This window comes from Anomaloglossus baeobatrachus, assembly GCF_048569485.1.
Source record: "Anomaloglossus baeobatrachus isolate aAnoBae1 chromosome 5 unlocalized genomic scaffold, aAnoBae1.hap1 SUPER_5_unloc_30, whole genome shotgun sequence".
In the NCBI taxonomy this organism is placed as follows: domain Eukaryota; kingdom Metazoa; phylum Chordata; class Amphibia; order Anura; family Aromobatidae; genus Anomaloglossus; species Anomaloglossus baeobatrachus.
Genome location: NW_027441807.1, coordinates 575,319 through 602,949, shown reverse-complemented (window position 1 = coordinate 602,949; position 27,631 = coordinate 575,319). Strand labels below are relative to the sequence as shown.

General features: G+C 47.3%; 1 protein-coding gene across 1 annotated transcript; it reads left to right on the top strand.

The window, feature by feature from the left end:
- Window positions 1–10,127: 10,127 nt before the first annotated feature.
- Window positions 10,128–23,033, top strand: LOC142259206 (uncharacterized). Its single transcript, XM_075331699.1, has 4 exons — window positions 10,128–10,219; window positions 10,303–10,400; window positions 10,598–10,688; window positions 20,034–23,033. Exons 1-4 carry the CDS (start codon window positions 10,135–10,137, stop codon window positions 20,897–20,899), a joined length of 1,140 nt encoding a protein of 379 aa, XP_075187814.1. The 5' UTR covers window positions 10,128–10,134; the 3' UTR covers window positions 20,900–23,033.
- Window positions 23,034–27,631: the final 4,598 nt, after the last annotated feature.

The following is a 27,631-nucleotide window of genomic DNA, read 5'->3' as shown; positions in this document are numbered from 1 at the left end:
TGCTGGATATTTTTTCTATTTTTCCATATATCCCTGTTCGGCATTGCAGCATCCGAGCAATAGATCTTCAAAGGGGTAAGGTGAGCTGAAAGATTTCCTCTTTTTTTCCCTTGTGAAAAAGATAGAGAAGAGGTGGAAATTCTGTCATGTTAATTAGGTTATCTCTACCCAGATATGAGAAACTGAAGATTTTCTATTTAACCAGAGTGGATTCTAAATTGTCGATTTACAGTTTGATATTAGTATGATTGTGACGGGGTATGCGGCAGAGCAGTAAGAGACGCCAGGCCAAGGAACAATCCAAAGGGCTTAATTGGAACCACAAAGATAAAGCACCAAACATAAATATAAATCCTTAAAGTCTGCAAGGAGTCCACAACAAAACAAAAGATCCAGGGGTGTCTGGCAATGGTCCTTATAGGAGTTCCTTGAGTCCAACAGGGTGAACAACAAAACACAATCCCACGTGGCCACTGATCTCCAGTCTGTGACAGTCCATACACAGGCTCTAGGATCCAGCCTCAGGTATAGATCCTAGTCCTTCTCCAGCCGAGATCCAACTAACTGAACTAACATGGGTCTCATTGTTCTTCTCTCCTGGGATCAGCCCCTTATGTGGGCAGAAGAGTCCAACTCCACCCGGACACTTGATACATGAATGGACTTTAGACTCCTGGCTCTTTCTTGTTTACCAAGTTGTGGATTAGAGAAGTCCCATGCTGAGAAGAACAAACAATCCCCCACCAGTAGTACATACAGGACAGTCAAGGAGAGACAGACTATTACACCATGAGCAAAGGCGGGGGAGGGACACACTGTTACAACCCCTTCCCCCCTCAATTTGTGTACGAACTAGTGACCGCAACAGGTCGCTTGTCTAGTATGCGTAAACATGCCGACCCTGACTCAGGGCTCCTCTTGTCTGGACAATCCGTCTGCATTTTGGTGTTGGCTGTCCCTTCTATATTGTATTGTAAAGTTATAGGGTTGAAGAGCCAGGCTCCTTCGTAGTAAGCGTCCATTGTCCCCAGAGACTCTGTTCAGCCAGGTGAGGGGATTGTGATCAGTAACTACAGTGAATTCTCGTCCATACAGATACGGCCTTAGTTTCTTAAGTGCCTATACTACAGCCAGACATTCCTTCTCAACAGTTGCATAAGCCACTTCTCGGTCCAGCAGTTTCCTGATGAGGTAGGCAATGGGGTGCTCCTCCCCGGCTGCATTCACCTGGCTAAGTACAGCTCCCAATCCATAAGAAGAGGCATCCGTTTGCACAATTAATCTCCTCTTATAGTCTGGAGCAGCCAGAACAGGGTCGCAGACCAAGGTGTCCTTCAGCCGGTTAAAAGCCTCATCACAGGCTGGAGTCCAGATCACCAGCCGGGGCATAGTTTTGTTCGTGAGGTCTGTTAGGGGCTTGGCCACAGAGCTGAAATGAGAAACAAATTTTCGGTAATAACTGGCAGTGCCCAAAAAAGCCATAACTTGTTTCTTAGTTTGGGGTACAGGCCAGTCTCTAATAGCCTGGATTTTGGCAGGTCCAGGACGTAACTTCCCTCCTCCTACTTGATGCCCTAGATATTGGACTTCACCCATCCCCAATTGGCATTTATCAATTTATCAGGTCGAATAGTTAGGCCTGCTGTGAGAATCTGGTCAAGATCAACAGCTACTTGATTCAGATGTTCCTCCCATGTGTGGCTAAAGATGGCGATATCATCCAGGTAGGCACAAGCAAAGTCGCCACATCCCCGGAGGATCTGGTCCACCATCCTCTGAAATATTGCAGGGGCGTTTTTCATTCCGAAAGGCATGTTTAAAAATTCATACAGACCAAAGGGGGTTATAAAAGCCGACCTTTCTCTACCTTCCTCCATCAGGGGAATTTGCCAGTATCCCTTACTGAGATCCAAGGTGGTGACGTATCGTGCCCCAGCTAGCCGGTCTAGAAGTTCATCAATGCGGGGCATTGGGTAAGCATCACTGATGGTATGGTCATTTAGTCGTCTGTAGTCCACACAAAATTGAGTACTCACATCTTTCTTGGGTACTAACACAACAGGAGAGGCCCAAGGACTATGGGAGGCCTGAATCACCCCAAGCTGTAACATCTCCTCCAGCTCATGTTGCATGGTGTTTTTAACTGATTCTGGTACTCGGTAGGGAGCCTGCTGTATGGGATGGATGCCCTGAGTGTCCACATGATGTTGGGTTACTGTAGTTCGACCTGGTCGGGATGAGAAAGCAGCCTGTCTCTGATGGAGCACTCCCAGCATTTGTTTTTTCTGTAAGGAATCTAAGTGATCTCACAGAGGAACCTGTTCCACAGTGGATGGGGCTCTGGCTGCTTCAACAACATCAGGTAATGGGTCCTCATCCTCCTGACCATTCTTCTAGGGAATGATGTGGGGAATCTTCAATGCCACTTTGTTGGTGCGATAACCAGAAGTCAAGCCAAGAGAGCAGCAGATGTGGACGTGTTCAACCCTTCAATGGAAATGAGGCCACCCGAACTGCCGTAACAGCCGGTGAGTGATTCTTCTTGTTGGTCTCATATGAATGTCACTTGGGATAAAGTTCAGTTTAGGAGAGGCTTGATGGTGAGAAGCTCATCAGCTAGAGCAGCAACTTGTTCCTCTGTCTCTGGTCTCCTCTCGCGCACCCATTCCCTGATTTCAGCAGGGCACCTGGCATAGAACTGCTCTTTCAAGATGACCTGGAGGAAGGTCTCCCAAGTTAAGGCCCCCTCTCCCTCCAGCCAGCGATGGCATACTTGTTTCAGTCTGTGGGCATACATCTTGAAAGACACTTCCCCATCACAGGCTAACGTACGGAACTGAGTCCTATAAGTATCTGGGGTCACGGCATAATGTTCTAGAATGGTCTGTTTTATCTCCCTATACTCACAATTCCACTGAGGGTCCATAACTCTATAGGCGTCGGCAGCTCCACCCTCCAAGAGGCCCACCAGGTGTCTGACTCGCTCTCTTTCTGGGACTTCCATTAATCGGCACTGATGCTCAAAGTCCTGGAGAAGCCCTCAATGTCGCCTGCAGCTTCATTTAATGGCTTACAGTCCTTGCGGGACACTCTGGAGAATTCCCTCATAGTAGGTGCTGTGGTTACAGTTTGTCTGGAGTCTCTAGTTGCTTCCACAGCAAGCCTCCTCTCCAGCAATGCTGCCCTCTCTTGAGCTCTGTGAATGGCCTCCCTCTTATCTTCTATGGTGGCCTCATCTCCAAGCAGTGCCATCTCCTCCTCATACCACACAACCCATTGACTGGTTTGGGTTCCTCCTCATACCACACAACCCATTGACCTCCAGCTCCTGTCTTTCCTCCCCTTGCTGTGGAAATCCTTCCTCGGTGCCATCTTGCAGGCAAGTGTTATCCAATGCCTCAATTAGTTGCTCCTTAGAGAGTCCTTTGTAGCCGACTCCTAATTCACGGGCCTTTGTTTGTAGGCTCCCCACAGTTCAGTCCTTGTACTCTGAGATTCTGATTCCAGATGTTAATGGGCCGTTGTCTTCCATTCTTTCTGCTCTGATCCCGCTGCTGCCACCAGTTTATGACGGGGTATGCGGCAGAGCAGTAAGGGATGCCAGGCCAAGGAACAATCCAAAGGGCTTTATTGGAACCACAAAGATAAAGCACCAAACAGAAATATAAATCCTTAAAGTCTGCAAGGAGTCCACAACAAAACAAAAGATCCAGGGGCGTCTCCTGGTATTCCAACGCCAGGGAAAATAGGGCAATGGTCCTTATATGAGTTCCTTGAGTCCAACAGGGTGAAAAACAAAACACAATCCCACGTGGCCACTGATCTCCAGTCTGTGACAGTCCATACACAGGCTCTAGGATCCAGCCTCAGCTATAGATCCTAGTCCTCCAGCCGAGATCCAACTAACTGAACTAACATGGGTCTCACTGTTCTTCTCTCCTGGGATCAGCCCCTTAGGTGGGCAGAAGAGTCCAAATCCGCCTGGACACTTGATACATGAATGGACTTTAGACTCCTGGCTCTTTCTTGTTTACCAAATTGTGCATTGGAGAAGTCCCATGCTGAGAAGAACAAACAATCCCCCACCAGTAGTACCTACAGGACAGTAAAGGAGAGACAGACTATTACACCATGAGCAAAGGCGGGGGAGGGACACACTGTTACAATGATATACTCTGGCCGGGAGCCTAGTCCCGTTCACTCCCAGATACGGTAAAGAGCAGGTAGTCCACTGGCAGAAAGAACTCGATGCCCACAACGGCCTGGGGGCTCGTAGCATCATTACCTCTGTTTTATCACAGTTAATAGTATAACACGATATGTCACCCATTGCTTCTACGTCTTGTATAAGTGAACTTAGGATTTATTTAGAGTTGGCTATGATCAGTAAGATGTCATCTGCGAACGCAGCAATTTTTAACTCCCTAGAGGCAGTCTTGAGTCCCCAAAAGGTAGGGGTCTGCAACAGATAATGTTCCGTACACTTCGTACACACACGGCTCCGCTCCGTACACCTCGTACACACACGGCTCCGCTTCGTACACCTAGTACACACACGGCTCCGCTCCGTACACCTAGCACACACACAACTCAGCTCCGTACACCTCGTTCACACACTGCTCCGCTCCGTACACCACGTACACACACGGCTCCGCTCCGTACACCTCGTACACACACGGCTCCGCTCCGTACACCTCGTACACACACGGCTCCGCTTCGTACACCTCGTACACACACGGCTCCGCTTCGTACACCTCGTACACACACGGCTCAACTCCATACACTTCGTTAACACACGGCTCCGCTCCGTACACCACGTACACACACGGCTCCGCTCCGTACACCTCGTACACACACGGCTCCGCTCCGTACACCTCGTACACACAAGGCTCCGTTTCGTACACCTCGTACACACACGGCTCTGCTCCGTACACACACGGCTCCGCTACGTACACTTCGTTTACACACGGCCCTGCTCCGTACACCACGTACACACACGGCTCCGCTCCGTACACCTCGTACACACACGGCTCTGCTCCGTACACCTCGTACACACACGGCTCCGCTCCGTACACCTCGTACACACATGGCTCCGCTCCGTACACCTCGTACACACGGCTTTGCTTTGTACACCTCGTACACACACGGCTCTGCTCCGTACACCTCGTACACACGGCTTCGCTTCGTACACCTCATACACACACGGCTCCACTTCGTACACCTCGTACACACACGGCTCTGCTTCGTACACACACGGCTCCGCTCCGTACACACATGGCTCCGCTCCATACACCTTGTACACACACGGCTCCACTCCGTACACCTCGTACACACACGGCTCCGCTTCGTACACCTCGTACACACACGGCTCTGCTTTGTACACCTCGTACACACACACGGCTCTGCTTCGTACACCTCGTACACACACACGGCTCTGCTTCGTACACCTCGTACACACACGGCTCCGCTCCATACACCTTGTACACACACGGCTCCATTCCGTACATCCGTACACCTCGTACACACACGGCTCCGCTCCATACACCTCGTACACACACGGCTCTGCTTTGTACACCTCGTACACACACACGGCTCTGCTTCGTACACCTCGTACACACACGGCTCTGCTTCGTACACCTCGTACACACACGGCTCCGCTCCGTACACACATGGCTCCGCTCCGTACACACATGGCTCCGCTCCATACACCTTGTACACACACGGCTCCGCTCCGCACGCCTCGTACACACACGGCTCCGCTCCGTACGCCTCGTACACACACGGCTCCGCTCCGTACGCCTCGTACACACACGGCTCCGCTCCGTACGCCTCGTACACACACGGCTCCGCTCCGTACGCCTCGTACACACACGGCTCCGCTCCGTACGCCTCGTACACACACGGCTCCGCTCCGTACGCCTCGTACACACACGGCTCCGCTCCGTACGCCTCGTACACACAAGGCTTCGCTCCGTACGCCTCGTACACACACGGCTCCGCTCCGTACGCCTCGTACACACACGGCTCCGCTCACACACGGCTCCGCTCCGTACACACAAGGCTCCGATCCATACACCTCGTACACACACGGCTCCGCTCCGTACACCTCGTACACACACGGCTCCGCTTCGTACACCTCATACACACACACACGGCTCTGCTTCGTACACCTCGTACACACACGGCTCCGCTCCGTACACCTCGTACACACACGGCTCCGCTCCGTACACCTCGTACACACACGGCTCTGCTCCGTACACCTCGTACACACACGGCTCCGCTCCGTACACCTCGTACACACAAGGCTCCGCTCCGTACACCTCGTACACACACGGCTCTGCTACAACCACAACCCCTCCTGACCCCACACATAAACTTCCCCTCATCCAGCACCATGACACCCAGCACAGCAGAGTCCTGCATACACTGAGGAGCTGATCATGTGACCCCTGACTCCTCCCCTCCATGTGACATCATCACAGGTCCTGTAAGCACAGAGCAGCCATATATCTAGTGTGCGGCTCTGCAGGTGGAGGTAGGTGCAGGGTATTATATATCTAGTGTGCGGCTCTGCAGGTGGAGGTAGGTGCAGGGTATTATATATCTAGTGTGCGGCTCTGCAGGTGGAGGTAGGTGCAGGGTATTATATATCTAGTGTGCGGCTCTGCAGGTGGAGGTAGGTGCAGGGTATTATATATCTAGTGTGCGGCTCTGCAGGTGGAGGTAGGTGCAGGGTATTATATATCTAGTGTGCGGCTCTGCAGGTGGAGGTAGGTGCAGGGTATTATATATCTAGTGTGCGGCTCTGCAGGTGGAGGTAGGTGCAGGGTATTATATATCTAGTGTGCGGCTCTGCAGGTGGAGGTAGGTGCAGGGTATTATATATCTAGTGTGCGGCTCTGCAGGAGGAGGTAGGTGCAGGGTATTATATATCTAGTGTGCGGCTCTGCAGGAGGAGGTAGGTGCAGGGTATTATATATCTAGTGTGCGGCTCTGCAGGAGGAGGTAGGTGCAGGGTATTATATATCTAGTGTGCGGCTCTGCAGGTGGAGGTAGGTGCAGGGTATTATATATCTAGTGTGCGGCTCTGCAGGTGGAGGTAGGTGCAGGGTATTATATATCTAGTGTGCGGCTCTGCAGGAGGAGGTAGGTGCAGGGTATTATATATCTAGTGTGCGGCTCTGCAGGAGGAGGTAGGTGCAGGGTATTATATATCTAGTGTGCGGCTCTGCAGGTGGAGGTAGGTGCAGGGTATTATATATCTAGTGTGCGGCTCTGCAGGTGGAGGTAGGTGCAGGGTATTATATATCTAGTGTGCGGCTCTGCAGGAGGAGGTAGGTGCAGGGTATTATATATCTGTGTGCGGCTCTGCAGGAGGAGGTAGGTGCAGGGTATTATATATCTAGTGTGCGGCTCTGCAGGTGGAGGTAGGTGCAGGGTATTATATATCTAGTGTGCGGCTCTGCAGGTGGAGGTAGGTGCAGGGTATTATATATCTAGTGTGCGGCTCTGCAGGTGGAGGTAGGTGCAGGGTATTATATATCTAGTGTGCGGCTCTGCAGGTGGAGGTAGGTGCAGGGTATTATATATCTAGTGTGCGGCTCTGCAGGTGGAGGTAGGTGCAGGGTATTATATATCTAGTGTGCGGCTCTGCAGGTGGAGGTAGGTGCAGGGTATTATATATCTAGTGTGCGGCTCTGCAGGTGGAGGTAGGTGCAGGTTATTATATATCTAGTGTGCGGCTCTGCAGGTGGAGGTAGGTGCAGGGTATTATATATCTAGTGTGCGGCTCTGCAGGTGGAGGTAGGTGCAGGGTATTATATATCTAGTGTGCGGCTCTGCAGGAGGAGGTAGGTGCAGGGTATTATATATCTGTGTGCGGCTCTGCAGGAGGAGGTAGGTGCAGGGTATTATATATCTAGTGTGCGGCTCTGCAGGTGGAGGTAGGTGCAGGGTATTATATATCTAGTGTGCGGCTCTGCAGGTGGAGGTAGGTGCAGGGTATTATATATCTAGTGTGCGGCTCTGCAGGAGGAGGTAGGTGCAGGGTATTATATATCTAGTGTGCGGCTCTGCAGGTGGAGGTAGGTGCAGGGTATTATATATCTAGTGTGCGGCTCTGCAGGTGGAGGTAGGTGCAGGGTATTATATATCTAGTGTGCGGCTCTGCAGGTGGAGGTAGGTGCAGGGTATTATATATCTAGTGTGCGGCTCTGCAGGTGGAGGTAGGTGCAGGGTATTATATATCTAGTGTGCGGCTCTGCAGGTGGAGGTAGGTGCAGGGTATTATATATCTAGTGTGCGGCTCTGCAGGAGGAGGTAGGTGCAGGGTATTATATATCTAGTGTGCGGCTCTGCAGGTGGAGGTAGGTGCAGGGTATTATATATCTAGTGTGCGGCTCTGCAGGTGGAGGTGTGTGGAGATTCCCCATTACTGGGGCAGGCGGCATTAACCCCTTCAGCTTTGAGACTTTCCTGCTGTTTTTCTTTCGCTGATTTCTATGAATCGTGAGGTTTTTGTTCCTTTTCCTCTGATAGATACAGACGCCCCAACTATGAGAGGCCGGAAGTGAGGAAACCCGTCTGCCCTCAGTCCTCGGCCCCTTTCTGCCTTCGGTCCCTGGCTCCTTTCTGCCCTTGGTCCTCGGCCCCTTTCCGCCCTCGGCCCCTTTCCGCCCTCGGTCCTCGGCCCCTTTCCGCCCTCGGTCCCTGGCCCCTTTCCGCCCTCGGTCCCTGGCCCCTTTCCGCCCTCGGTCCCTGGCCCCTTTCCGCCCTCGGTCCCTGGCCCCTTTCCGCCCTCGGTCCCTGGCCCCTTTCCGCCCTCGGTCCCTGGCCCCTTTCCGCCCTCGGTCCCTGGCCCCTTTCCGCCCTCGGTCCCTGGCCCCTTTCCGCCCTCGGTCCCTGGCCCCTTTCCGCCCTCGGTCCCTGGCCCCTTTCCGCCCTCGGTCCCTGGCCCCTTTCCGCCCTCGGTCCCTGGCCCCTTTCCGCCCTCGGTCCCTGGCCCCTTTCCGCCCTCGGTCCCTGGCCCCTTTCCGCCCTCGGTCCCTGGCCCCTTTCCGCCCTCGGTCCCTGGCCCCTTTCCGCCCTCGGTCCCTGGCCCCTTTCCGCCCTCGGTCCCTGGCCCCTTTCCGCCCTCGGTCCCTGGCCCCTTTCCGCCCTCGGTCCCTGGCCCCTTTCCGCCCTCGGTCCCTGGCCCCTTTCCGCCCTCGGTCCCTGGCCCCTTTCCGCCCTCGGTCCCTTTGTGCCCTTTGTCCTCTGCCCCTTTCTGCCCTCGGTCCCTGTCCCCTTTCTGCCCTCAGTCCTCGGCCCCTTTCTGCTCCCGGTCCTCGGCCCCTTTCTGCTCCCGGTCCTCGGCCCCTTTCTGCCCCCGGTCCTCGGCCTTTTTCTGCCCTCGGTCCTTGGCCCCTTTCTGCCCTTGGTCCTCGGCCCCTTTCTCTCCCCACAGTATAATGTTCCCCAGAATGTTCTCATTATGTTTCCCCTTATTCTCTCCAGTAATTGTATTATTACAGCGGATTCTTTCTGATGTTACATCGTCATCTTCTCCCCATTCAGGTCCCTACAATATCGGATCCTCTCAGTGGAGATCTTCTATAGAAGAGAATTCTCCTGATTGCCCCGTGAAGGATGGATACGGACAGGGACAAGATGGTGGAGAGGATATTACACCTCACCCTAGAGATCCTCTTCCGGCTTACTGGAGAGGTGAGAGATTCTGATGACGTCACATTACATCATTCTTATCTATGGGAATAACAGATGGACAGAACTGGAGAGGTGAGGACTCTGGAAATGTCTGGAGTGAGATTTATTACTGTGTCTCTCCATAACCAGGATTACACAGTAGTGAAGAAGACCTCTAGTGAGCGCTGTCAGGCCCCTGTGTCTGAGGGATGGGGAAGACCCCTGAGCCCAATCACGGGGCCTCCACCTCACCCCCCGATACATGAGGACATCAATGACCAGAAGATCCTAGAACTCACCTACAAGATGATTGAGCTGCTGACTGGAGAGGTGACACTGCTGGGAATGCTGGGACATTATACAGTAACGCTATGAAGGGATCGGGGGTGACGGTATCATTGTATGTGTCAGGTTCCTATAAGGAGTCAGGACGTCACTGTCTATTTCTCCATGGAGGAGTGGGAGTATTTAGAAGGACACAAAGATCTGTACAAGGACGTCATGATGGAGGATCCCCAGCCCCTCACATCACCAGGTAATAGACAGGGCTAAATACACACGGCCTATAATTATCTGTATGTAAGGAATGAATTCAGTCCCTGTATGTGTCTCCTCCAGTTCTATCCAGTAAGAGGACAACACAAGAGAGATGTCCCCGTCCTCTCCTCCCGCAGGACTGTAAACAAGAAGACCCCGATGTTCCTCAGGATCATCAGGTAGATGGAGAGAAGGTGCCATGAAATCTCCCTATGATGTGTAGACGGCTGTGAAGGTCTTGTGCTCAGTCTTGTTTTATCCTCCAGTATTATATGTGTTATACTTGTGTAATGAGAGCGGTGGAGATGGCAGGATTAGAGCTGATCATAGATGGGACTTCTCCATCTGTCTGTGACTTTTACAATATTTGTTTCAGGGGGAAGATCTGCCCCATATTAATACTACAGAGACATATGTGAGGGGTGATGAGAGGAGTAAAGAGGAGATTCCTACAGATAACCGCCCAGGTGAGTAGTGACCACTAAATGTAGAGTAGTCACAGATTCCTCTTAGTCACTGGCTGTTGCTGCTTTATCAGGGTTGTAGTCCGGCCATATCAAATGGTCACCATTCTCCTCCTAGACCACCACATGCTCCTCCACCCAAAACTGTCCCGATTATTTTGGGCATTGGACGCTCTTCTGTTGGAGTGAGATCTGTATCTTTCAGATCTTACAGGTAGGATCCACCCTATCCCCTGAAATTAGAAGATGTTGACCCTTAGCTGCCCAGATCTCTAATCTGTAAAGCCAAATGACAGTGTACGCAGAATGTGCAGACAACTTAGAAATCATGGGAAGAAGAATCTAATCAGTATGGTGGACGCCTATGAGAAAGCGGAGGGTAATGATGCTGGTGACCTCCTAGATTCTTAGTTTGGTGCCGTGTTCACCAGGTGAATAAAGATTGATTGCACTCAGTGGGAGAAACAAAATAATAATCTTGTAGTTAATGAGACCTCAGTAGTCTGGAAAGCTTGCTTTGTAACATCATTTATTTTATCTTTATCTGCCATTAATAAGTATCATAACTACAAGATTCTTAGGGTATGTGCGCACGTTGCTTTTTACCTGCTTTTTACCTGCTTTTTTGCTGCTTTTTCTTCTGCGCTGTTTAATGCCAAAATGGATGTGTTCTTCTATTCAAGCAAAGTCTATGGGAATTTGGGTTTCTTGTTCACACTATGTTGTTCAAAATGCTGCCTTTTTGAGGCAGAACTTTGGTCAAAAACTCAGCTTTGCAGTGCAAAACCCAAATGGCAAAAACAATTGACATGTTGCTTCTTTGAAAAGCTGAGTTTTTGACCAAAGTTCTGCCACAAAAAGGCAGCATTTTGAACAACATAGTGTGAACAAGAAACCCAAATTCCCATAGACTTTGCTTGAATAGAAGAACACATCCATTTTGGCATTAAACAGCGCAGAAGAAAAAGCAGTAAAAAGCAGGTAAAAAGCAACGTGCGCACATACCCTTATTGTTTCTCCCACTGAGAGCAATGAATCCATCTTCCTAGAATCTCGGCCTCCTATTGATGGATCTTACTTCTCTCCCTTCTGATGAATGTGCTGATAGAGGCGTTTTTATCCAAAGTTCAGCACAGGGTAAAGGCCACTTCACACATAACGAGATCGCTAACGACATCGTTGTTACGTCACAGTTTCTGTGACGAAACAACGACTTTACCAGCGATCTCGTTATGTTTGACATGCACCAACGATCCGCCCCCTGCTGTGAGATCGTTGGTCGTTGCTGAATGTCCTGGGCCATTTTTGGCTTGTTGGAGTCCTGTTGGGCCGGATGGATCTGTATGTTTGACACCTACCAACGATCTCATTAACGACCTAGATGAGAACTTAAAGTGTGACACGTAGGCGTGTAGTTGCGTCACCTTTTCTGCGCCCACTCTGCACCGATTAGTTGGGCAGAGAACAGTACTGCGTTCTGATTGGGTATCGCTTCATGCTTCGTTCCTTTTTGAGCCTTGCTTTGAGGATAGAACCTGCGACTACACCCAGATTCATTGGTACTTTGTTCCCGATTGCTTGCTTGCTTTTCGGATTGAAGCTGAAGTCGCAGGTTCTATCCTCCAAAGCAAGGCTCAAAAAGGGACAAAGGATGAAGCGATACAAAGTTGCGTTCTAGGCCGGCCGCCTACTCAGAACGCAGTATTGGCCAGCAATCGGAGTGGAGGGGTGTGGAAAAGGCAACGCATATGCACGCCTACGTGGCTTACAGCGTCAAACACTACGCCCATATTCGAGGTCAGAATCGTTACATAGCTGCTGTGTGACAGGGTCCCATCGACCAACGAGATCGTTATACAGGTCGCTACATCGTTACTAAAGTTGTTGGGAAAATGACTGTGTGACATCTCACCAACGATCTCACCAAAGATTTAACAACGATCCGGAAACTGTGACGTAGTAACGATCTCGTTAACTATCTATCTCGTTATGTGTGACTGGACCTTAACTGTAACATATGAGGGATGTTAGGATTATCCCACAGTGGGTACATGGAGGGGGAGTTGGAAGTTTCGCCCTCAACATTTCGTCCCCAGCAGTTCGCCCCCAGGTACACTTCGCACCCGAACATTTCACCCCCAGCATTTCGCCCCCAGGATGTTTCGCCCCCAGCAGTTGGCCCCCACACATTTCGGCCCCGGCTGTTTTGCCCCCGGCTGTTTTGCCCCCGGATGTTTTGCCCCCGGATGTTTTGCCCCCGGATGTTTCGCCCCCAGGATGTTTTGCCCATTTCGCCCCCGCACATTTCGCCAACAGCAGTTCGCCCATGGATATTTCGCCCCCAGCTTTTTGCCCCCAGATGTTTTGGCCCCAGATTAGGCAGGGAATTTCGGCCTTGTGTTTTAGCCCTAAGACGTCTTTCACAGTAGGCACTTACCCAAGTGCTAAGCACTGGAAAATCGCTAAGAAGATTGCCAATTTTAAATATATAAGTCAATGGCTAGAAAAGCGAGGTGTTGTTTCGGCCAGCTCTTTTTTTTTAATTTTATTACAGGAGCTATTTTTGAGCACTTAGCGTTCATCAATAGCCTGTATCTTAAGGGTCATTACCGAGAGCGCTCACAAAAGCGCTCTCAAAAATGACAGTAAAGCAAGTGCTTTGGAGTTCTAAAACAGTGGCAGCATCAGGGTGCTTTCACACTTCCGCTACATATGCACTACAGGCCGCCCGTTCGCTTCTGTAATGCCGCCATTCCGCTAACCTGCAGCGGAACGAAAAGAAGAAAATGCTCTTCTTTTTGTTCTGACACTGATAGCGGAATGCGGCATTACGAAAGCGAACGGGTGGCTGCAGATCGCGGAACCCAGCCGTTCACTTCTATAGGCAATGCAAGCGGAATGCCAGCATTCCGCCAGCATTGCCCCGGGGTCAGCTGGATGTCAGATCCAGAGCGGAGTGACCTCTGCCGGCCCCAAACACAAGTGTGAAACCACTCTAAAATTACAGTGTTGCAAGGGGCCTAAAATCAAAACAATTTTGAACTTTTACCTGACTCAGCACTGACCTGCTTTGTTGCAAGTTTTGTTGCAGATATACCAAGTAGCAGGTCAGATGTCCTGCAAGTTACATTAGACTGGCTTTTATTCCATCTGTACATCAGAATATAGCAGTGTCTGAAATCTCCACAAAGAGAGAGGTGTACTGCCACAAAAAATCAGTCAGCTTCCACAGCAATTCACTTTCTACAACTATGAATTCAGTTCTGTTATGTTGACCCCTAAATAGGTCACAACTGTTGCCAGCGATGACCGAATGTGGAGAGGGTCCCAGTCACCCCCTCAGCTTCTTTCAACCTTAATGAGATACAGACAGAGACTGGTATCTGCACATAAAGCAAGAGTGTGCGCTCTGAACTGAATTGAATTGAAGTTTATTACACATACAGGTTTTTATCAAGCTAATTTGGGCGTAGCTGTTTCGTGTGCATAAGCGTAAGATTCGTTTCTCGGCAAAGCGTAGTTCATGGTTTCGATAATTCATTTGTCCTTGGCTCTTGCCCACCCATCTAGAGCGTAGATGGGTCAGTTTCTACTTCTTGGAAATGGCGTGGGTGACTATCTACTCAAGTTTAGTTAACTCTTTCCTCACAATCCCCCCTTTGGCGTTCGTGATGGGACTGGATCCTATTGAGAAACTGGAGTAGCAGGCTGGTCACCGGATGCTGTCCAAGCCGCGGGTTGCCTGGGGTTGTGAAGTCTTCAAATCCACATCCGTCCTCCGGGTAATGAGCCTGCATACCTCCCGACAAGAGTCCCATAGAATCAATTTGGCGTATTATGATGTGAAAGAGTAGAAAAGCGTATATGTTAGAAATTTCATATTGGCGCTGAATAATTACTATCTTTGCATTTTTTCACGCAGCAGGAAAACAGAGGCATTAACAATTTAAATACTACATAGGCCACTAATAGACAGAGTAGCACTTGGAATACTGATTGCAGTATCCCCATTAACCATCCTCCTATTCCCTTAAACCAGTTTGCGGAGTTGAACATTGAAAATGTATCGCTCCACCATGCATCCGAGCTCCTGATCATGTTTTGATGGCCACTTCCTGGTAAACATGTCCCCCATCCTGATATATATTTCCTAAATTCTGGTATATTTGTCCCCATCATGGCCCCATCCTGGTAAATATACCTCATCCTGGTAAATGTCCTCCATCCTGGTAAATGTTCACCCATGCTGGTAAATGTACCCCATCCTGACATATTGCCCGTCCTTGTAAATGTTCCCCCATCCCGGCATGTACCCCATTCCTGGTAAATGTCCTCCATCCTAGTATATGTTCCCAATCCTGGTTAATTTACCCCCATCCAGGTAAATGTCCCCCTTCCTAGCATGTACCCCTTCCTGGTAAATGTTCCCCTTCCTGGTAAATGTACCCTATCGTGGCATGTTTCCTCCATCCTGGCATGCATGTTTCCTCCATCCTGGCATGCATGTTTCCTCCATCCTGGCATGCATGTTTCCTCCATCCTGGCATGCATGTTTCCTCCATCCTGGCATGCATGTTTCCTCCATCCTGGCATGCATGTTTTCCCCATCCTGGCATGCATGTGTAAGGGGTGGACGGACCCCTTACAAGGAGGCGCAGTTTTCCCCCCTGAAGATGCCCCACTCTGGGGTAGATAAAGTAGTTACTGTTGATGTTATTAATAAAAATGTTTTTACTGTGTAGTGGGTTTTCCCCCTAGAGCCCGGGTGGGACGGCTGTCCCCATAGAAACAGTGCAGGAGGGAGGAGGAGGCGGCAGCTTAGGGGAGAAGGGAGAGAAGTGTGTGTTGAAGGCAGTTGATTCCGGGACGGGGGAGAAGGAACAGCCAGGGGCAGAGTGTGGAGCTGAGTGGACAGGAAGAACGAAGGGAAGGAGAGAAGAAGTGTCCTCAATGGTGAAGCAGAATTTGTGTGGGTCAAGTCTGTGATAGCCGGAGTGGGAGCCTAGGTGAAGTAGAGTAGCCGGGCACATCCCCACTAGAGGAGACGACAAGGAAAGATTTCCCCGGACAGGAATTGTGACCGTGCGCTACAAGATCCGTGCATTGAGCTGTCTGTGAAACTCTGTGCAATAAACATGTCGTTTGGTTTATCTGATCCCTGCCTGAAGAGTCTTCCTGCGGCTGATAGTATGCTCTTTTCCACCACACTCTGCCCCACAGAACAATCCCCTGTCCCAATAGTGACGGCGGGGCCGGGGGTTAGCCTGACAGAAAAAGGGGCCACAACTACAACCCCCGAGGCACCCCTGGCACCCCGTTACACATGTTTCCTCCATCTTGGCATGTATGTTTCCTCCATCTTGGCATGCACGTTTCCTCCATCTTGGCATGCACGTTTCCTCCATCTTGGCATGCATGTTTCCTCCATCTTGGCATGCATGTTTCCTCCATCTTGGCATGCATTGTTCCCCATCCTGGCATGCATTGTTCCCCATCCTGGCATGCATTGTTCCCCATCCTGGCATGCATGTCATCCCCCCCATGCTGTCATGTGCGTTCTCCCACCCCCACCCCATGCTGTCATGTGCGTTCCCCCTCCCCCCCCCATGCTGGCATGTGCGTTCTCCCACCCCCACCCCATGCTGGCATGTGTGTTCCCCCCCCGCCCCACGCCATGCTGGCGCTGGCACTGGGCCCCCCATCCCCACCTTGGCACAGCCGCACACGCGTTATAAAAAAAAAGCAACACACAACTCACCTTCCTGCACCCGCTCCCCCGCTGCGCGCCGCTGGGTCCTCAGTTCCCACGTGGCCAGAACACATCATTACGCCGGCGCCGCTCGCTGACGCTCCTCCGTCTCCTAGGCAACACACCTGCAGCCTGGGGGAGGAGGAGTGTCAGAGCGAGGAGAAATGTCTCCTCCGCTCCAACACAGTTTTGATCTGCCGGTGCGACTGCACCAGCAGATCAACCCGGCAGGATCAGGCGACAGCACGCGTGCCAGCAGAATGGGCTCTGCGTGCCCCTGGTGGCACGCGTGCCATAGGTTCGCCATCACTGTCCTAGAGGTACCCTTCTTCCTTTACAGTCTATCTTAGGAGATCATCCTGCATCGGCCCAACATGTCTTTGAATACATTCAGCAAAAACACTTTCTTCAGGCTTGTAGATAAAATTGTCTTTTAGCGCCCTCTCTCAGGGTTCGAGGAACTGTGTATTGCCCCTTCAATGCCGTCACACACTATGTCGATCATCTATGCGCTTTTGACTGCGGAGCTATAGGGAACTAGCCCCCCGCCCACCTCCCCCCTCCTATTGTAGGGCCTGGAGAGCCCTACAATATTGTTGGGAGCTGGAGCTCAATAGCACGTTTACACAAAACCAATGTGATGTGTTTCTTTTTGTCTCACAAATCCATAATGGCAACAAAATCTCAAAAGACGAGCTTCAACATTGCCTCCAGGTGGTACCGTGATCCAGTGGCCTTGCAGAGGTGGTTCCCAGGGGTGTCTAGTCTGTGCTTGAAATGTGAATTGGAGGAGGGGACGATGACCCACATCTGGTTGTCGTGTCAGATTCTGAAGGCCTTCTAGAAGGGTGTGCTCAGGGTGGTGAAAGCTGTAACAGATGTCTCAGTACCAGCCTCACCAGAGGCGGTGCTCCTCTTCATGTTCCCAATGTCGAAGGTGGCATATAAAAAATCTATATTACGACATATGCTACAAGAAGGCAAAACAAGAATTCCCCCGTCATTGGCGATCCACTGAACCCCCACCCCTCCCCCCACTCGAGGAATGGTTTTCAGAGATCTCCCTGTCCCATCGTATGGAGACATTGGTAGCCCAGTCTCATCAGGAGTAGTGTTCTGTTGCAACCAAATGGTTCCATTGGGAGGCCTTCCTCTCCTCTACAGTGTAACAGACGGTACTAAGATAGCGGAGAAATAAGTGCCCTGATTTCTATGCCCCTATTGGCGGTTCCCTGTATTAATGTCAGTAGATTCCCATGCTCAGAGTTCCTCTATCCCTTCTTCTTTCTTTCTAGGTTTGATCCCTCCCTTCTTTCTTCACTCTTTTTTTCTTCTAATTCTCTTTCCTTGCAAGTTATCTCTAAAAGGTTTATGTCTATTTTCATTCACTCAACTTTGTATATTCGTGAAGGCTTCATGCAACATGTAAATGAGTGTTTGCTTTCTTTGAAAATCAATAAAAATGTATAAAAATGCATGAAAATACGCTACGTGGGCACATAGCCTAATACTGCAGGACACTTCATTATAGAGAGCAGCGCGTGAGGACCTGTGGTGGAACACATGGAGGACCCACAGGTCCTTGTGTGTTGCCCAGGGAATGGGGTACTCAGTCCCGGGAGGTGTATCACTGGGGAATGTCACTTTGGTGGCCGTTGGCTGGTCCCGTGCCCTGGGGGCTTTTTAAAAGGGGAATATTTACAGGGAAAATTAGTCATTAGCGTGACGCCACCTGCGGGTTGCAGTTAGGACGATGGAACCGCTGCTTCTGGGTTGGCTATCCCTAGGGCTGGTGGCAATGGCAGCTGTGGTGGTAGGCCCTCCGCAGGTAGGGCTCAGCCCAGGGAGCTATATGGTAGACGCGCCGGAGTAAAGGAGGCCACACCGGGATTGTAATTCACAGTCTCTACTCACTCTTGGACCCTTGAACAGCTGGTTCAGGTCCCTGTATTTCCAGTGCCAGCTTGATGACTCATTTGCTCTGTTCCCGGCACCCTTCACTGTGTTTTGGGTCCCCGTACCTTGAAGCGTTTTGGGGGCCAACTGTCCCTTATTGTGCCAGTCTCCTTGTCCATATGGCGGGCAGTGTGGATCCTGTAGGGCTGGTCTGTGTCCTGAACCCTGATCCTTGCTTTACTGCTGATGCCCCTGGATCTGTGGGGCAGTGAGGTCCGTAAAGGTCCCCTCACTGTGCAGGTAGTTTCATACGGCCTGGCAAATATCGCCTGACCTAGGGATCTGTGCCCCGTCGGTGCTCTGGTCCCAGCGGTACTCTAGTGTACCCGCCCAGGCAACCACTCTCCTGTGCCCCCGGGTCACTGTTACATGACCCAGCTCAAGGCACCTCACTCTCCTTCACTGTGCACTACTGTTCTGTCTTGTCCACTCCCACCAGGCTGTCTAGTCGCCTGGTCTGGCTCCGCCCTCTAGGTGGCCATTCCCCAGTCTCTGACTAGTCCAGGCCCCCTGGTGTGTCGTGGAAACTAGGATTTTAGTGTGTGTGTGTGTGTGTGTGTGTGTGTGTGTGTGTGTGTGTGTGTAGATGTTCCAGGTTTAGGGGGTAGGCCCTGCATCCTTGTAAAGATGCAGTATCTAGTAGTGCCCTGAGTGGCTCAGGGGCGCTACACTTGCGCACCATTGCACTGCGTCCCAGGATTCTCTGCTTGCCAGAAGCAATCAGTATCTCTGGATGAGGTGAATGTGCGTGTGTGCGCGCGATGTGTGTATGTGAGTGTCTGCCAGAGCAGGGAAGGACCACACGGAGCATACCTGCTGGGAGCACATGCTGAAGATCACAAGAGGACCTGGGAGCCAAGCAGACGTCCGGAATCTGAAAAGTATAATTCTCATGGGAAGGTGGGGGTCTGTTTGTTTGTTTTTTTTTTTAGTTTTTTTTTTTGGGGGGGTGGGGGGGATTTCCCCAACTGAGAATAAGCCGTAAGATGGAAATGAGCCCTAGTGCATTTTTCAGGGCCAAGACAAATATAACAGTGTCATATTTTTGGGAAAACATGGTATTTTGACTCTACAAGCAGTTTCTGGAAATTAGCATGGAGTAGATGTTGCATAGTGAAAATAGTAAATATGTCATTTTATTGCCCAATACATAGTGCCCGGCTTGTGCTCCAGGAGACACGCGAACTGTAAATATTTATGTGGTTTCTTCCCTGTGGAAATGACAAACATGTGGATACTAACAGTGTTTGGGCCACTGCAAGGCTGAGAAACATCAAAGACATTTGGCTTTGAGAGGACAGATTTTGCTGGATAGGATTATGAGGCCATATCTCTTTTCAATAGTCTTTGAAAACACTCTGTTTTTCCACTGATGGAATAGTAGTTTTTTGGTAAAAATTTGGCCTAGAAAACATTATTTGGTGGATTATTATTTCAATATTTGGGAGGCAAAATTAACAAAAAGGGTTGAACATCATGGTCTACTGGTTCCTGCTCTGACGTCCACTGTTAGATTGTGAATGATTTTTGTTTCAGTAAATTATCATACTTTGCTAAATAACTCACAATTTCTTCAGCTATTTTACAAATTATATACTTACATTTTTTTATATATTATTAAAAACAATTTTTATTCTTGCCAGATGTTTGTACCAGGAGATCAGAAACACAACTGACATCTTCAACTTTTACATCAGATGACCTTAACATCATACAAGATATAACTGAAGTGAATGCCATTATTCCAGATATACCATCTTCCCTTCACAGCAAAGATCTGTCATCTGATTGTTTTAAACAAGTCTTACCTTCTGATTCATCACAGACTATTAAGAAAAATGAATGTGGCAAAAGGATCATTATAAATCAAGGTGCTCTTACAGCAAAGAAGCCATTTTTAACTATAGAATTTAAAAAAATCCATCAAAAAATTCACACATGGGATATAGGAGTTTTTTCAGAGTCTGATAGTTACCAGAGAACTCCCACAGGGGAGAAGAAATATTCATGTTCAGAATGTGGGAAATGTTATTTACAGAAATCAGTTTTTGTTGGACATCAGAGAACTCACACGGGGGAGAAGCCATTTTCATGTTCAAAATGTGGGAAACATTTTACATGGAAATCAAATCTTGTTAATCATGAAAAAATTCACACAAGTGAAAAGCCATATTCATGTACAGAATGTGGGAAATGTTTTAGAGATAAGTCAAGTCTTGTTGATCACCAGAAACTTCACACAGGGGAAAAGCCTTTTTGTTGTTCAGAATGTGGAAAATGTTTTGCAGGTAAATCAAATCTTACCACACATCACAGAACTCACACAGGTGAGAAGCCATATTCATGTTCAGAATGTGGGAAATGTTTTACAACCAGATCACAAGTTGTTAGACACCAGAGACTTCACACAGGTGAGAAGCCATACTCCTGTTCAGAATGTGGGAAATGTTTTACACAGAAATGTCATCTTGTTATTCACCAAGAAATTCACACAGTGAAGCCATTTTAACCCCTTCACGACTAGCCAATTTTGCATTTTCCGTTTTTTGTTTTTTCTCGCGATTCTTCTTCCGATAGTCATAACTTTTTTATTTTTCAGTCAATATGGGCATGTGAGGTCTCTTTTTTGCAGAATAAGTAGTATTTTTAAATAAAACCATAAGTTTTACCATGTAGTGTACTGGAAAACGGAAAAAAAAATTCCAAATGCGGAAAAATTGCAAAAAAAGTGCAATAGCATTATTGTTTTTGAGATATTTTATTCACACTGTTTACTATATGGTAACACTGATGTGTCGGTGTGATGCCTTAGGTAGGTGCGAGTTCGTAGACACCAAACATATATAGCTTTACTTTTATCTAAGGGGTTAAAAAAAAAATCTAAAGTTTGTTCGAAAAAAGTGGTGTACGTTTTATGCCATATTCCGTGACCCGTAGCGTTCTCAATTTTTGGGATCTATGGCTCAGTTACTGCTTATTTTGTGCGTCTCAGGCTGACGTTTTTAACGGTACTACTTTTGCACAGATGCTACGTTTTGATTGCCTGTTATTGCATTTAGCGCAAAATTTGTAGCGACCAAACAATTTAATTTTGGCGTTTGGAATTTTTTGCCCGCTACACAGTTTACCGATCAGATTAAGTGATTTTATATTTTGATAGATCGTGCGTTTCTGAACACAGTGATACGAAATGTGTGTATAATTTTTTTTTTTTTTTTTTTTTTTACCCCTTAATTTTCAAAGGGGAGAAAGGAAGGTGATTTGATTGTTTAGGTTTTTTTTTATTTTTTTAAACTTTTTTTACTAGGTCCCCTAGGGGACTCTGATCACTTCCATATCTGCTGCTCACAGCTACACAGCTGTGAACACCGGATATGCTCATTTCCTGTCTCACCCAGCCCTCGGCCGGGTGAAACAGTAAGTGAGTCACGTGAGCTACAGAAGTCATCAAATGACCCTGTGCTATCATGACAACCACTGGAAGTCACATGATCACGTCACGTGACTTCCGTTATCGGTAGTGAGTTAAATTTTTATCACGATTATAATGACGTCACTTATTGACATCGCCTTTGAAGGGATTAAACGGCATGGGCGGATAACAATTCCGCTCGTGCCTAGCAGGCACACATCTCAGCCGTATAAATCAATGGCGGCAGCAGCGGGAGATTAACAATATGACCACTGGGACGTTAAAGGGTTAATGTTCAGAATCTGGGAAATATTTTGCAAATAAATCAAATCTTCTCACACATTACAGAACTCACACAGGGGAAAACACTTTTCATGTTTAGAATGTGAGAAATATTTTACACACATCTTTGTGAAGATCAAAAAATTCACACTGGTAGAAGCCATTATCATACCTACAAGTTTAGAAATATTTTACTTGAAAATTGTAATTTGTTGACCAGTAAGAAAAATTCATATGGGGAGAAAACATATATTTGACAAACTGCAGAAGTAAACACAAAAGAGATAGTCAAAGTAAAGGCAAGTAAGTAAACAAGAAAGGAAAAGCGCGTTAGAAGTTACATTAGGATTAAAATATATATACAGTTACTAATAGACGTTTGTACATGTGTGGTCACTATAAAGGACTGGCACATGACTTATTTCTTCCAAAGACAATACTAAGGACTAGGGGGCACGCACTGCGAGTGGAAGAAAAGCGATTCCGACAGCTAAACAGGAAAGGGTTCTTTACAGTTAGAGCAGTCAGACTGTGGAATGCCCTACCACAAGAGGTAGTAATGGCAGATACTATAACAGCTTTTAAAAAAGGGCTGGATGATTTCCTCAGTACACACAACATTGTTGGTTATAAATGACTTAGTGACCAAATGTAGAACTGGTGAGGAAGGTTGAACTAGATAGACCTAGGTCTTTTTTCAACCTTAGTAACTATGTAAGTAACTATGTTTTCTAAAAATCAAATAAAAATCCATATTCCATGTGCATTGAACATTTCACATTGTTATATATTTATATATTCAGTATACGGACAAGAGTATTACAACCTTTCCCAAAACTACCCAACATTCTTCCTCTCTCTTCTTCCTAACTCCCAATCTCAGTGATCTGCCATTCATTGCAGTTACTTTCAGCGCACAATCTCCATGTCTGAACAATGTCTGTAACTTCTCTATACTACAATAATAAACATGTTCATATTACAAATTACTATTTCCATCTACCATCCATTCCTTCTTTGTGGGAACATCTGATGTGATCGAGTTTCTAAAATCACTTTTCCCTGAGTTTAGTAGTTTTCTCATAATCATTGGGAACTGACCCCCTTCTCTATTCCATAATACACAGATTATAGGTTCTAAGGGGACTATTATTTTAAATACTTACTAAATTATCCCAATAACCTGACACCCAAAATTTGCACTTTAAAGAGAATGTCATCAGGATTTTATACCCCAATGTAATGACCTGTATACCAAGTGACGGTTATTTTGAATAACTACTTTCTAGTAGAAATTAATTTTTTTTTTTTTTTTTTTTTAGAGAAATCCATAGTTGAAATTGTCTGCTAATGAATTATAAGTGCAGTGGGCAGGGGCTGCACTTCCAGCTCTATATACCTATAATTGACCTGTAGTATAGCGTTGTGCACCAAAATATAATCCAAAATTGGAATTTAATAAAAAAATGTTTTCTTCTATAGTCACACCAATCAAGGGCTCATGAGCGAGTAGGGCTGCAATTTAAGTGCTGGCTGCAAAGCAAGTGCATATAATAATAGAATACAATATCATATTTGGGATAACTGTGTAACTGTTTAAGTTATCTGGGGTATTATATATCTGCAATATCTCTGTTACTGTGAAAGGTAAACAAAAGGAGGACGTCTTGTGATTTGTGTCAGGTGATTCATTATTTGCATTGCTAGCTGCTTAGAGAATTACAAATGCCGGTCACACCAAGCGAGGGCTGCTGAGCCTTTTAAGGTTGCAATTTAAGTGCTGGCTACAAACTAAAGGCCGCTTTACACGCTGCGACATCGCTCAAGCGAACTCATTGGGATCACGGAATTTGTGACGCACATCCAGTCGCTTTAGCGATGCCGTTGCGTGTGACACCTTTGAGCGATTTTGCATCATTGCAAAAACGTGTAAAGTCGCTCATCGGTGACATGGGGGTCCATTATCTAATATCGTTGCTGCAGCAGTAATGAAGTTGTTCCTCGTTCCTGCGGCAGCACACATCGGTACGTTTGACACCGCAGGAACGAGGAACTTCTCCTTACCTGCCTCCCGCCCGCAATGCGGAAGGAAGGAGGTGGGCGGGATGTTACGTCCCGCTCATCTCTGCCCCTCCGCTTCTATTGGGCGCCGGATCAGTGACGCAGCTGTGACTTCGCTGTGACGCTGAACGAACCGCCCCCTTAGAAAGGAGGTGGTTCACCGGTCACAGCAACGTCGCAGGGCAGGTAAGTAGTGTGACGGGTCTGGGCGATGTTGTGCGCCACGGGCAGCCATTTGCCCATGTCGCACAACTGATGGGGGCGGGTACCCACGCTAGCGATATCGGTCACGATATCGCAGTGTGTAAAGCGGCCTTTAGTATATAACACAGTTGAACACAATATCATAGTTTGACACAAGCATAGTTTGATGTTACTTTTTATACTTTTCCATTGTTTTTATCTGTTCTGTTTATCCCCATTTAGTATGTGCTCGATGGACAATGCTACCACATGTGCGTCTTGTGAGATGTTGCATGCCTTGAACAACCATTCAAGGGTGAATATGTCTGCGCCCGATGTCAGTGTCTTATATATTTGGAAGCCCAGGTAACTGATCTAAATATGCAGCTCACAACACTCAGGAGCATTGCAAACCTGGAGAGGAGTTTAGAGCTCACTGAGCTTTCTCTGGCTGGGGCCAGTATTATGGAGGAGGGTGAAGGTGGGGAAGTTCAAGACCCAGAAGTAGGTAGCTGGGTAACAGAAGAAGAGGAAGGGGAAAAAGTGTCAGGAAGCAGTAGTAAGGGGTACATATGTCTCGTCAAAAAGAAATCTGACAGGTGCCCTGCCCCTATCTAAGTGTATTAAACACACCCCCTCCCCTCCCCTAACATTCCAAGTGCTATCTGATTTCTACATTCCCTGTATGTTATAGGCTTTTGATTAGGAATTTGATACTGCAATCCTGATAGTGTAAATGATTAGGATCACACCATTTTATTCACTGATTATGATACAGAAATCTGATTTAGTGTAATTGATTGGAATCTTGCCATTTTATTCACTGAGGTTTTGATGCAGAAGTCATTCTGATAGTGTAATTGATTTGATTGGGCATATTATGTATATGGCCAATTATACTATTACGCGTCTTATGCTATAAAGCATTTCTTATAACACTAATTCTGATAGTGTAAAGCATTTCTTATAGCACCCATGTAGAAAGTTTGTGTTTATATTGTGTATAAAATGAAAGACAGACACAATATCAAAATGTAAAAAGTTTATTGCTCAGAATTTAATTACATTCAGTTGCACATTACAGCCTTACCAACACGACAAGTTTCTTACAATTACAATAAGTGTATCAAACCTGTTCATTTAGATACAAAGAGGACCTCATATCTGATCACAACCATCTTCACATACTTCACACACCCTTACCAATACAATGAGACTCTCGCTCTCAAAGCTGATCGTAGCCAGATGCCATACATATGTTGTCTTTTTGAAACAGAGAAATATCTATAGCTGCTTATAGATAAACCCATTTAATCAACATATATTAACTTTATTTTTTATGATCACTTCTGACTACTTGGCATAGGGGCATACAAAGCTGCTTATAAAGACATCCTGAATTGATCGAATGCTCAAGTAAAAGAGACGCGACAAAATCAGACACAATATTGTCATTTGCTTTTAAATCATTACTAAAGCATTGTAATATTTTATTGAATGACACTCCCCGCGCTATATGGTACAAAACGTAAACACAGTAATGTCTAGATACTTTGCTAAATGTGTCCTTTATCTGAATGGATTGAAAAGGATATAGTTTACTGTTTCTATTTAAGAAGGTTACAAACTCGTCAGGAAATAAAACACTTGTCGGTGAACACCCGTAACTGTCAAAGAATATTGCCTTCTTATCATCCCAAAGTACAATCAATATACAATGTCTCCCACTTTGACCGGAACTGTCTGTATTCACAATGTAGGCAGCGTGTCTCTGGGTCACTCTATATGCCGGTAGCAAATCACACAGAAACACACCAGCAAATATGCATTCTGTATAACGATCAGACTTCAACAGGTTTGTGAGATGGAAGTTATCCATAATTAGATGTAATCAAATAATACTTCTCTTCTGTGGTTGATTTGAAGTATAGTTGTGTTGAGGGCATATACTATCATATTTACAGTATGTGGGTTAGGTAGCGCAAACCGCACTTCAGCATGCAGGTTACTCGATTTAACGAGCGAGAAACGACCACCAGGCTTTTGATTTGGTGATAAATCAAATGCAAACAATGTGAACCCGGCCATAAATTCTTCACGATCTATCGCCAGAGCATGATGAGATTTAAAACGTCCAGAAACATGCGTCAAAGACATAAATTCGTGGATGGCTAAAGCATCATTGAAATTAGGTTGGAAAGGGCGGGCTGGAATCTGTTGGCCACCCAGGTAAAGCGCTACATGGCTTACATTGTAATAGTGAAAGCACAATGCGTTTTTATTGTATGACCCGTTAAAGGCTTCATTCTCTACAAAGCCCAATATAACAGTTTTTGGAATTTGTCCCAAGAAGAGGTTCTCGTGGTTTGTAATTCGCGTGCCGGCTGGAATACTGTATACTTTCATGCAGGCCCTATCAATAGCGTATTTGGCTGTCGCGGATAGTAGGTCCTGACTGTGACCTAAACGTACCGCTGGAGAGACTTGCATGCTCTTCACATAGAGAGACGCTTGTAAGATCTGCACTTTTTATACGGTTCCACATCACCAGACATCAAACAGAAAGTGTCCTTATTTCTCGACAACTTGATCTTGAAGTCAAGCCCATTCAGTATGAGCTTCGGTTGATTAAATACATCTCCAAAAATTGGCCCCAATAGATCCACAGGCTTAGAGTGCTCGGTTATACGCGCTCTTTTGACAAATCCAGCATTTAGACCATCCAAGGCCTGATCATTATGATGCCCCGCACTGTCTTTATAGAACAATCCAGAGGTAAACTGAGTCGATAGTGTTTGCGAGCTGTAATTTAAGAGTTTCAATGTACGCTCTATAGCTGTAGAGGTTATCTGACTGCGAGATTAGGCGATCCCCCAGAGTGCTATCAACCTGATTAAACAATGTTGTCAGGGGGTAATTTATAAATGCAACACGCACACAGATAGCCGTATTATCTTGTTTCATGATACGGCAATTTATATACAGTAGGGTATTGTTCCGATCATAATAATATTCACCGCTTCCCGATATGAAAAATTCCAGGGGGCATTGTCTGACAGAGCCGCAACAGGTTGTACTTCTACAAAAAGCGATTTGTCGATACTTGTCTGCGTAGGGGGAATGACAAAAATATCCAGTTCAGATTTTGTGCACTCTACAGAAGCATCATGTACGAAAGCCATTCTAGTTGATTAGAAGATGTTGTCCACAGAGTGTCTTAAGCGGGCTTTACACGCTACGATATTTCTAGCAATTGCTAGCGATATTGTATGCAAAAGCACCCGCCGCTGTCGTGCATGCGAT